This window comes from Phlebotomus argentipes, unplaced genomic scaffold, assembly GCF_947086385.1.
Source record: "Phlebotomus argentipes unplaced genomic scaffold, Phlebotomus argentipes genome assembly contig_17, whole genome shotgun sequence".
Taxonomy (NCBI): Eukaryota; Metazoa; Arthropoda; class Insecta; order Diptera; family Psychodidae; genus Phlebotomus; species Phlebotomus argentipes.
Window position 1 is genome coordinate 1285721 of NW_026776166.1, and position 13090 is coordinate 1298810.

A 13090-nucleotide genomic window follows, 5' to 3' on the forward strand; every position below is an offset into this window, starting at 1 on the left:
AAGCAAAAGAGCGACTCTAAATGCTTCTCCACGGATGCCCGCACCAGTTTCCACGCGAGTCTTCAATTAGTCATGTAATTATTGCAACCGAAAACAAGGGTGAGAGAGCGGAAAAGTGAAATTTGCTCAAAACCATAGTGTACATATTAAATGGGCGCAAAATGATTACGCTGAAGTGAGTGCGAAAGGCGGTGCTGAGCTTTTCTTTTCTCGCGTCATAAAACCCGTGTGCGAGAGAGATGGCGCGAGGATGAAAGAGGGCCAGCTATTAAAAGCTCATTAGCACCACAATCATGCATAAAATTCATCCCTACACTCGCAGAGATGGGGAAATTTTTCTTTTCTCTTGCCTTTCGCACACTCGCTGGGGAGAGAGAGTTGTTTTTAATTTACAGGAAATTAGCACAGTGAAATTGCCTCCACTGCTGCTCACTTTTCCTCTGCATCTCTCAGCCCTTGAGGACGTGGAGAGAGAAAAAAAAAGTAGAAATAAACCCTAAGGCGACCATATCCGACAATTTATAGCGCAATCAACACCCCTAAAAGTCATTTTTCTTCTCCACCAAAGTAAGCGCGCGAAGGGAGGAGATGGAAGAAAAGGACGGAGAATAACCTGAGGAAAAACAGAAATAATGCCAAGTCGTGGAATTTCTCCTCGACACTGATTTTTTATTAGTCGCAAACTTCTTTAAAATGAAGTGATTATTGTCTGAAATTGAGCTGGAACTTCTGCGACATGATTAAAATGTGAAAATAATGTCAAAATGTGAGTGATTCAACTCTTTATAGTAACAACGTTAAGGTATTATTATGCTAATGATTCGCATTTTCCATTCTGCTTTGTTAATAGAACAATTTTGGGTGTGTTTGAAGGAGAATTATTGAAATTGTTGGCTATTTTCCTCAACTTTCTGATAAACAGCTGGAAAAGTTGAACAAAGAGGTTGAAAAATTAGCTTCTTTATCACTACAATCACGATTCTGAGCAGTAAAACTTATGTGAGTGCAAGAAAGTAATACTAATGGGCGTGGCGTTCGAGGGGGCGGAGTTTACGAAGCTTTTCCCTTACACAATGTATTGCTATAAAACTTTTATGAAGAACAGAAGTGATTCAGGAGAAATAAATATTTTTTACTGAAGAAATTCTGGGACTTTCCTAACATAATAATGGTAAATTGTGTGCATCACTTGTTAATTTTGCTTCAGACAGCATGAATTGTGTTTGGTGGTATTGCGGATTTGACGCTTTCCGATTAGATATCATGATATCTTCCTACATTTCGTCGCTCCCACGCGCTCTGTTGTCTCTCGGGTTGACACGAAATTTGCGCTTTCTCCAGGCCATTCTCAAAGCGCACGGCTAAAGCTTTGACGAGACAATGTGCCGCAAGTTGTGACTGAGCTTTCTTCGGGGGTGGGCAAATCCCGTCTGCTGACGCGCGACTGCCAAAAATATGTTGTGTTTGCCTTCCTTCCGTTGAGCTTTGGCGCGACATTGGCGGATGGGGGAAATCGTTTTGTCACTCCAAATGATTTATGTGAGAATAATACGATGAATTAAATTTGATACCAACGCCGACATTCACTATAAACTTCTTTATCTGCGAAACTTCGTGAAAGTCGTTGAATTTGTGCGGATTTTTGTGAATGAATGAAAACACGAGTTTTCCTCAAAATGTGAAAAGTCAAAGAGAGAGAATATGAAAAATTCATTCTGACTTCATGAAAGAGGTGAAACTGAGTGGGTGAAAAAATGTTTCTGAATTTCTATTCATTACCTTCCCACATTTCCCACTCTCTCGGCCGTTTGTCAAGCTTCACAATAGCGAAGGAACATTGTTAAAAAGTTTTCCATCCTCCACTCCAGGCGCGATATTCTCTGGGAGATTGTCAGAGCGTCAATGCAAGGGGCTGTTTTAACTACTTTCTGGGGGGTGAAAGTGCAGAGTTTTTCTTCCGCTCTGTTGGCCTGGAAATCACATTCTGCCGGTATTCGATTTCGAGGACGTCTTTGATGACGAGCAATCTCTCTTAGATGGCCTCAATTCCCACCTGTCACTGCTTAAGTGAGCAGCCCCCGGGGCGGAGGACTCTTTCCGGGAATTTGTTCTCTCTCGAGAGAGCAGCGCAAGAGTCTGGCAAAGTTATGCGAGAATATTTCATGTGAGTGTGCCACTATTCCTGCAACCCTTCCCACTCGGCGTCCGAGAGGAACATTTGTTCGCTCAGCGTGTGACTGCCACTTCACCCCTGAGACGACTGCGGAGGACGAACGGTGTGATATTAAGATTGATAGTCGTGTGATTTCCTCCCGAGCAAGTGTATGTGTTGTTTATTCAAGAGGAGTGGGCGTCATCCACACACTCACGGACAATGTCTTGTGGTTTCCACTCCTGAAAAATTGTCTCCAATATCAGTGCGTCTTCTTGGCTTCCCGCAAGGAAAGCGTCGCACGAGAGAAGAAGAAAAAGTAACTGAAATTAATGGGCATCAATTTATTTGAGTTAAATATCATATTTTTTCATGATATTACGTTTAAATTAGAGCAAGAACGATTAATTCTGATTTTCACCACACAGCCCAGAAAAACCCCTCGCAAATTTCATTTTCCACCCTCACATTCATCGCCACCGCGGGATGGATTTATGGTGGTGCAAATCCACCAGAGTACATTTTTCAAAATTCAATTTCAACCACCCAAAACGGCCCAGTGCGTCTCTCCCTTGCGGGAATGAAGCTATTTCGCCAGCTCAAATTTCTCAAATTATTAATAAGGAAAGCCATTGTGTGGCTTTTCACTCCTCATTCCAACATCGCGCATTGTAATTTTCATTCATGCGGCTGCTCGACTGCCTTTCACACTTTTAGTGCCTCTCAAATGACACCATTTGCGTAGGAGAAGTCTTTTGAGCAGCTTATCGTGTGTTTGTTTCAAAAGTTTTTCACGCTAAGAAAAATTCCGCATAACGCGAGGCGAAATAGAATTGATCTCCGCTGGTGATAAAAGTTGTAGAGTCGTTTGTGGTGGAGCGATGGAAGCTTTGGTGGTGGAAAAACAACTGTTTTGATGAATTTGGGCGCTTTAAGAGCAGACACATCTGCTTTGGGGAAGTGTTGTTATGAAAAAACTTTGGGTAAATTGAGCACGCGGAAATGATTTCTTATAGCAAAGCTGCGACAAAATGCATGTGGCGTTTATATTCCTTCCAGTGAAAATTCGGGAAAATGCCACAAACAAACACGCGAGAATTCTCGTGTGTCAGTCTTGAACGGTGTGATAGATATGTGATTTGATACGGAAAATTAAATACATTTGTAATGTTGCCAACACAAAGTCTACGTTGAAAGGTACAAAACCGTGAGCTGTATTGTTCCCGGTTGGTGTGTTATTTAATACAACATCTCCACTGTTGATATTAGCCACGTAAGCTAAAAGCACTTGAGGGTGCTTTTTCACAGTGCATATATTACATAAAGTTGGCGTATAGATGGAAAACGACGACGGCGGAAAATTCATCAGGAGATTGATGGCGCAACAGAGAAGTGAATTAGACGGAAAGCTCGTGCAGACTTTCGTGCTGCGGCTGCCCTGAAGACAAGCTGGCTGTCAAGTGATGAGCTTTGCAAGGGAAAATGTGAGCCATCAAGAGACAGAAAACTCCCCATTCGATGAAGATCCCATCGGTGCGGATTAATTGTATAGGAGCGAGACGGGAAAACCCAACTAGTAATAACATGAGGAAAACTTTCATCGCAGATGAGTTGGGATTTTCCCTGACAGTTGGATAATTTACTAACTCGTCCAGACATACTTCAACCATACACACTTTGACGTATGTTGATCACATGTGACAAAGCAATTTTTTTTCCTGCATGTTCTTCTCTCATGAAATTTTCATCCGTCGATTGCCATGGGGAAAACGGGAAGAAATGCGATGTGTGTTGTGTGAGGATGAGTGAGATCAGTGCGAAAGTTTTCCCTTCAGACAAACTTTTCCCATCATTTCATCATTATTTGCAATGTCTTGTGCATTGCAGTCTATCGCACATGTCATGTGTTATGGAGTGATTTATGCAAAAGCGAATGAAAGGGAAAAATCAACCATGAAAGTTGTCGCGCAATCGTAAAAGTTGGTCAATGCTGCTGGGCGACAAAAAAACCGCACCCCCACGATAAACTTTAAAGCTCTGGAATAATCGCGTGATTCTTATACCAATCAATCGTGGGTAAAGGTGGAGCATTTCTTTCTCTCTCTCTCGCTCTCTGGAAAGCTGCAACTTTTTCAGTTATGCTCACGCCTGTGATATCGCTTTTTAAATTTAATTCGCATGGGTGAAAGTTTGAAGTCTCCCCCCCCCCCCGCATATTTTCTACCCTCTCGCGCGCACTTTGCAGCTCACGATTTCACATCATAACCAAAAATGTTGGACTGCACAATGGAGTAAAGTATACAGTACATGATTTTCTACTTCAGTGGGTGTTTCTGGCTTTATGAGAAAAGTTCGCGCTGAAGGAAACTTTCAGCCCCCTCCTGCGCTCCATTGAGCAAGCCATTGAGTCCAGAAAAGTCACACCGGAGAATCTGTGAATGTCTGATGGCTTCTTGCTCGACTCGAGCACGTTTTCCCGCACCATCTCGTCAATTTTTGCCATGACCAGGAAAATGACTCAAGTTCCAAAACATGGAATGGGGGATGAAATCATTTGGGAGCGAGAGAGCAAATTGGAATTCTGATTTTCTCCACCATCTTACTCTCACGGTGTCGATGTTAATGAGAAGAAAGCCGAGAATGAGAATTAATTATCAAATAACTCGTACACTTCTATCGCTTTTCAATCGATTACTTTCCCATTGAATCCCCTCATGAAATTCATTCTCGCTAAAATATGACTCTCGCTTCATTGTTCATTCGGAGAGATTTATTTCTGAAAAAAAAATCATGTTACACGCGCTTCTCAAACAGCGGAAATACTCTTAAAAAAGTTCCACACTTAAAATGCTACGCGAAATGATTTGTAATAAACTTGATGGGTGGTTTTTCCGCCCACTCTCAAGCAAAGTTGGGGAATTTCATTTCACATTTCGAAATATTCAGGGGCATTTTTGAAACATTCACGAGTTAATTAAAGACAGATTGCGAAGTACAATTATAAATTTTGATTGCACAACGGATGAGACTTGAGAAATTAGGTGAAAATGAAATAAAGCATTTCTCATAAGTTTTTAGGGGGGGAAAACAGGGCAATTTTGAGCTCAAAGTTTGCTTAACAAGTATAGATGAAGTTAAATTGAGATTATTTGAACATATTTTGGTAATTTTTCCTAATTTTATTGCACAAAGCTTTTAACTCTTTGTGTTTGTCATCCATTTTTAACCAAAGCCACAATTTCTAGCAATTTTTCTTAAGACTTCCTTCACGATAAAAGGACGAAAATTCCCCATTCTCTCCTATTGTCCCACCGAATTTCACTGTAATATCTAGATCTTTACATATTTTATCTGACAATTCACGGCCCTCGAAAGGCGAGATGGTGAATTTTTTATGTGAGTGTTAATAAGTAAGAAAGCGATTTCACTCGGCAATCTTTCCTCTCCGATGGCAACATTTAATCCCAGCCAAGGAATTATAATTTCTCAAACTTGTTGATCTTGCAACTTTGGCTCAAAAGCTCTGTCGCTGGAGCTTCGAGACAATGGGTGGCAAATTGAATTTGTCCACGAGAGATTGACAATGATAGAGTAGTGCGACAATGTTGCAATTTCATCACGCACAGCCGCAAAATGCGTGAAAGTCGCTGGCAAGATTCGTCGAGACGCGGTGTCAGGTGAGATGGAGAGTCTCCAGGGGGAGCTTTAAGACTCCCTCGTGGTTTTGGGAGCATGGAAACGACATCTCCCAGGTAAACATGGCTGCACGCATTTTCACCCAACGACACTATATTATTTATGATTTTCATGTTGCCTGACAGGAGAATCATTTTATCCTGACGTCAAAGTCTAATTGGATTTCTCGTCAAGCTCCGTTCTGTAATATATTTTCCACACGACGCCCTTTCATGTCACATCCCTGGGCAACATCTTTAGCAGCTGCTGATACACTCTGCACTCCTTGCAGAATGGAAATGCAGGTTTAAAATTACATTTTGCATGATGCAGCAGGATTTTGCCACTTCATGTTGCGAGATAATTAAAAAGTAATTAGTACAGCTGACTTGGAAGCTCGCGCGTTTCTGAATTTCAAATTGCGCGCAATTTCAAGTCTTCCCATCAGAGGCAAAGTCTTAACCTATTCTTTGGCGCCGAGGCACACGTCATAAAGAAATTATTACAATTAACACATGTATAAATCTCCAACGGATTATTCACTAGACAGCAAAACTCTTTGAACACACTTTTGAAGATGATGAGAAGAGAACTTTTGCAAAGTCAATTTTTATGGAAGAAAGAACACAAAGTGCTTGCCTTTAAATATTTCAACAACAAACCAAAAAAAATACAGAAACAGGAAAACCACCTCAAAGTGCTCTCATTTCTCCAACTTTACTACACACATCGTTGTGTGCAGCGAAGCAATGAACTTTTAATGACAAACCACAGAAAGGAAATTGAAACAACTTTTCATATTTTTAATTGGAAGTTTCTCTCCTCTTTTTCCACCCTGTAGCATTGTCCAGAATGAAATGCCTTGAGGGCGTATTGTAGAAATTAAATATGCCATTCAGATGCAAAAGTTAATTGATGAAAAATTCCAATGAGTTTTAATTAACTTTCTCACACTGGGAAAGCTCTTTTCGGCACAAAAGTTCTGTTTGCCGAGAATAAAAAGCTGAAGCCATTGGCAGAAATAATTGGGAATCAGCTTACATATGGTCAGAAAAAAAATTGTCTATGGCCGAGCGAATCCTGTTGACAGAAACCGTATTTATCCTATGTAAATATTTGGGAGGGTGAAGCTTCTTTGTGACCCCGAGACGCCTTATCGTCCTGTCATCGCGACGACACTGGAAAACAATGCCAAGAAGGGCTGCACTGCAATAAATTTGCGTCGGTGTTGGAGATTTTCCATCATTTTTCCTTTTAGTTTTGTCTGGAACGAAGGGACAAACCCCTTTTATTGCCTCAATTACTGACGAAATGGCGGCGGGAAAGCCACCCTTTCTGTCTGGCACAGAAAGGGTGGCAGCAAAAGGGATGCTGCAAGTTTTCAGCGGAGGTTCTCGAGATCATCCCCAGCAATTAAACTCGTGCTGAATGTGACAATTATTTGGCTTGATTAATTGCCACGCCAAATCGTCACAGTATTGTCACCAATTTGGCCATTTGACCATCTTTTCGCCCATTTAAAATTCTATTTCAGCACTAATTCAATTACTTCTGGCATTTCGCTCCGCTTTTTTGACTAATTTCCCCGTTGTCACACCCTCGTCGCGCGTCTTGAGTCCGCGAAAAGAGGGGCCGTCCGTCGTAATCACCCCCAGTGAATTACTTTAATTAATTTGATGGAACTATCACGCTAATGTTTATGGGACACAAACACTGCGCGCCTCCCGGAGAAGTTTTCTGCCCACAATAAAAGAGTTATTAAAATATGCAAATCCACTATAAAGTTTTGGGTGGGGGTGCTTTTGTGCCTTTTCCACTTTAATTAAACTCCTTGGCAACAATTTTGTCTTCCCTATAATGTCATGCTCTATATGACTTTTGCGCATAATTAGGTGCAACATTCTGGGCTGTGCTGATATTTATGATGGAATTTCTCTTCAGTTTGGAGAACACATTTTCCAGCGAACTTTCATTTCTGCTATTAATTCTGGGGGTGTTTTTTTTTTATGTTTAGTCGCTGATTTCAATTTCAATAGTTTTCAATTTCGACGGGTGCCTTGAAAATTATAAAAAGTCAAAATCGCCAATTTTCAGTAAAGCGAGTTCAAAATTTTGCATTAAAACAGCTGCGAAATTTGCCAAATTTACTTCAAAATACTCAAAATGCATTCAAATCGTTCGTTAAAGTGAAAATATTGTTCTGTATTTTTTATTTTGTAAATGTTTTATTGGTATTTATTGAAATTTTTCACTAAAATGTGGCAAAATTAATAGAAAATCTGAAAATATTACTTTTCAAAGTCGATTTTTAATAGTTTTTGAGTCGATTTTATACAAAAAATCAACTTTTCATACTTCAATTGAACTTTTTCTTAATGTTTTCAAGTGAAAAAAATTTAAAAGATATGAGAAATATTCATTTAAAGCCCAAAAAAAAACATTTTAGGATAATTCTGAAAATCTACAAATATTTTCTAAAAAAGACGTTTTATGCATTTGACTGCAATTTTTGAGACATTTTTCTTGGGAAAATTCTTCAGCGCAAACAATGAAAATTCGACTTTTCATTCGCAAAACATGACCATTTTTTTCCATTTGTGCTTTTTAGATAAATAAGATTTTTTTCTATTGTCTCATAAGATAAAAATCTTAAAATTCTTGTACAGAAAGAACAAATAAAAGGCTTTTCAAAAATACATGAAGACGAAAACTATGATAAATTGACTGTTCATAGTTTTCCATTCACCCGTCGATTTGAACTCCCAGATTAAGAGAATTATGTGAAATAAAGTCAAATCTCAGCATAAAGTGCACTTAAAACTCCACTTTGTCGTGCTGCAAGGAAAGTCTCAACAGGAAGTTACGTCTTAACTATAAATTATTCAATAGATGAGTGAATAAAAATTTTATTTCATCTCCAATGATTATAAGTTATATGCAAAGTGATGAATAATTATTTCTTTTCTGCTTCTTCGCTTCTCAATCTGTATTTTCAAGAATAAAATCACATAGTTTCACCAGTGAATTGATGAGACATAAAAACTGCACTCCAATTTGAATATGTTTTCAGTTTTGCAAGCACAAAGTCTACCTTTTGATGATGACACAAAGCACCCAGCAAAGTCCTGTGCAATCCTTTCCCTATTGAGTGAAATTTTAATGGGGCCGGAAGAATATTTTCCGCACTCTCTCAAACAATGCACTGATGGCGTCTGCGAAATATTCTCAACAGCACTGAAGTCATTTTAATATTGTCACTTAATCCACCCACTTCTGTCCCCCGCCACGCCAAAAAATATTCCCCACAGCAGAAGACACAGTGCCATTTGGGGATGTTGTTGCTGTGCTTCGCTCAAGTGCAATTTGTAAGTACAAAAATGCTTTCCACCCACGGGATTTCTGCAACTGAATTTGTCTCCCAATTTTCACTCTGACGGAGAAATAAAAACACTCCTCAAATTGATCTCACACAGGGAATTTTTCTCTCTTTTCCACCGCACTGAGAGAAAAAAATTGCTGAATATTGAGTATACAATTTTCCCCTCCTGCGGGGGTGTATTTTATATTTGAAATTCCACGCGAGGGGTGGAAAAAAAGAGAGCTGGAGGAAAAGAGGTGATAAAAAGGCGAAGTGCAGGAATTCCTTTTGGCACGAGGGGTGAAGAAGAAGCACGAAAATCTGTTTTAGCAAGTGAATTAAATAAACATTATCAACCCTCAATGTGACACCATACACTTTTCCGGTGTGCCTACCCCCACAATCAACCCCCATTTTGCATCTCAGAACGTGATTTCGCGTGACTTTATTGACTAGATGTGAAGCTGTGTGGGGAAAATGGAATGTATGGAATTGATCTGGAGCAATTTTTTAAAGCGATATTTCGCTTTTCCTCTGCTGGAAGTTACTCAACTTCTGAGCTCGCAATTTTCTCACAAATCATCCCTAATGACGTCATGTCGGCGTGGCAGTTTTAGAAAACAGCCGCGAGGCATCCGGAAATGTGGTTGTTGCCTCATTAAATCTTCAGGATGTGTACAAAGCGGTGCTTAGAGGTTAAGTGACATTGTTAAAACTCTCCTTTTTTTTATTATTATTTTTAAATCGTGCCCGCGAGCAGAGAAAAGCAATCGGAATATTCATTGTGACTTGGGGTTTTGCCTTAAAAAGGGAATAAAATTGTCCTGAGAGCAGTTTCGCTCTTAGGAAAATATTTGCTCTTGCAGTGAATTGTTTGCCTCGTGCTTCTCAGCCAACCTCCTCTAGGCTGGCCACAAAAGAAAGTGGTGAATTAAGAGGGTTGAAACTGAGATAGTGTGCTCAATCTCCTTTCAGATTCGCCCTCCCCCCACCCCCATGCGGCACCCCTTCGTCGCATTGTTGGATTGCAGCCCCTTTTTCACAGGACGCTCGATGTGTGCGGTCTCATAAATAGATTTCTTTTTTGCCCGCCACACCCCAACATTATCCACTTGAGGGCGAAGATGGTTCATGTTCGCTGGAGTGCGAGTCTGGCGAGTGGTGCAAACAATTGAAAACCCATAAGGATTGCTGGCGAATGTCGGGGAAATGGGAGAAGAAACCGGAGTGTTTTGTATTTCAATTCTCATGCCCGCAAGACTGAAAGTTTACTTGAGCTTTTCAAGAGTGAGCTTTCCGTATATGCATTGAAAATATTAACAATCCTCTGCAATGTTTACCAAACGAGTATCTCACGGAGATTTCACTCGAGATAGCGACATTTCAGCAAACAATACACAATATCTTATTCCGTCTGGGAGACGCAATGAGCACTGCTTGATAAATGTTAATGCTCTTTGAGCAAAAATACATCATTCGCCCAGAGATAAGGATCTTGTATTATTTCACAAAACCCGAGAGACTTTCCTCAATGAATGGAAGCGAAGAGATAAAAGCTCATCTGCTCAAAAATCCTACCTCATGAAATTAAAAGCCCATTCAAATGCCCTTTTCCGCAACGTCACAATCAGGGAAAGTTTCACTGTGTGTGCGCTGCTCAAAAGCGAGGGTGAAAGCAGAAAATCCACCAACTATAGCACTGAACTTATTGCAATTTAATTTATTTTGAGATGTGAATCAAGAGTTGAATTGTTGTGAGTGTTAATGTGGCTTCCAAACTATGTGTCACAATCAATTTGAAATTAGTTTCACTTGCAACTCGAGCGACCATGTGTTCAGATCCAAACACACATCAGTTCAAAGCTCCCAAACTTTCAATGCAGTTCCTCACAGTTTACTGCTTGCAATTTCATCCGCTTCATTCCCCACTTCTTGTCACAATTCACCCACTTTTAGTCAAAGTACTGCGGTTACACTCACAATTCATTAAAATTGATGCAAAGCACTAGAATTCAAGCTCACAAGAGAACAAAAGAACAGATTATCAGTCAAATGTGCAACACGTCGTGTGCGTTATGCGATTTATCACGAAGTAATTGAGAAAAAAATCTCCTAAAAGCTTCCGAAAGCTCATATTTCTCTGTGTGCAAAAGTCTCAAACTTTCCTCCAGAGTTAAACACACTGAAGCAGACTTTAATACACTTGCTTATTTTCCCGAAAAAACCTCCCTATTTATCTTTCCGAAAACAGGGTGGGAGGAAAATTATTGAATGAAAAATGTACGATTTCCTTTCACTGGAAAGACAAACAACTCAACCGATGAAAGAAATAACACTTGAATATTTTCCTATTCTGCAAAATCAATATTAGACATTTTCCTAAAAGCCGGTTCTCTTTCGCAGAATCCACCGCCACCGTGTTCGATTCTCACCTTCGCGGCCCGGGATTCGTGATGGAGCCGCCGCCGCGGCTGGAGTTCAGCAACTCCTCCGGCGCCTGGCTGGACTGCTCGGCCTCGGGCAGTCCGCAGCCGTCCATTGACTGGCTGTCCGTGGACGGCACGTCGGTGGGCGACGTGGGCGGCGTGCGGCGGGTGCTGCGCAACGGAACGCTGGTGCTGCTGCCCTTCCCGGCGGCCGCCTATCGCCAGGACATCCACAACACCATCTACAGATGCGTGGCATCCAACAACATCGGACGCGTGATTTCCAGGGACGTTCAAGTCAGAGCCGGTGAGTGTTACTCAATCACTTTACTTATGTAGCTTATCATGGATTGCGAACAGTATTTTTTGTATTTTGCACAATCTCCCAACCGACCGAGATGCTCAGCTTTGTAGTACTCACGGTGGAGGTCTTCCCTTATCGAAGTGGAAGGTCTGCAAAGAGAGAGAGAGACATGAATTATTGGAATGGAGATTTTGAAGATAAATTGAGACGCTCTAACGTGAGAATGACATGAATTATGTCCCCGAGAATTCCATTGTGCTCATGAATTGGATCTTCAGCCTCTTCGCAAATCGCCCTGAGGAGACAAGCCTTGCCGGGATGACCATAACTGCAGCCAGAAAGATATCTCTTAATCATATCTCTTGAGTAACCCTTTTAGCTTCCATACCCCTGCAATCTGCTCTCCAGCATCCGGTAGAATTTCTTTCTGGTCCACAGAGAGTCGCTGATGTATCGCTTGTGAGGGCTCTTGGTCACTCTTCCTGGAGAATCAGTAGCTACTCCTTCAGTGGTCGTTTGGGGCTGTGATTCATCGTCAAACTGGCGATTTGTGACGCAGTCCTTTGGGAGAGTTTTGTTGTACGATTCAGTGACGGGAAAAGGCTCGTCTCCATCATTATTCCTTCCCAGCGCTCGATCAATGAGATCAAGGCGAATTAGAGGTCCTGGAACGAGGTCAGAGGCGCTCGTCGGCATGTTGTAGTTGCCCTCAAAGTTGTACGACACGAAGACATTTCTGTGTGGCAGATCCAGAGGAATGGCAATGGCCGTGACCATCTGAAAGTCACACAAATTAGGCGATTCTCCTAAAAGATTCCGGCCATAAAACTCACTCCGATTGCACTATTGGTGGGATATTGAAGAAATCTCTTCACTCTCTGCTGACCACTTCTTGCACAAATTGTTTTAAAATCCATCACAAGAACTGCGAAGATGACAAGTGTTCTTCTGATATGCATGCTTCTCGATTTGTGGCGTAGAATAAACTAATGTTAATGTTCTGATGCCACAAAATTGAGTGACGGAAAAGTGTTAAAGAACACCGCATTCTCACTTGTATGTAGAAAAGAAGCAATCATGACGATACGGTATTGCCAATTAGTCTGAGTCTTCATTGTAGAACAGTTCTGTGACTATTCTTCAGAGGTGTTAAGTGATCACAATGTATGCTAGAC

At 41.0% G+C, this 13090-nt stretch overlaps 1 protein-coding gene across 1 annotated transcript in view; it reads left to right on the forward strand.

Moving 5' to 3' along the window:
* Positions 1–13090, forward strand: part of LOC132256744 (cell adhesion molecule Dscam2) — a 55756-nt gene that overhangs the window by 13534 nt on the left and 29132 nt on the right. Inside the window, exon 2 of the mRNA XM_059753276.1 lies at positions 11589–11918. Coding sequence (XP_059609259.1) covers positions 11589–11918 — 330 coding nt within the window. The remainder of the gene's footprint in view (positions 1–11588; positions 11919–13090) is intronic.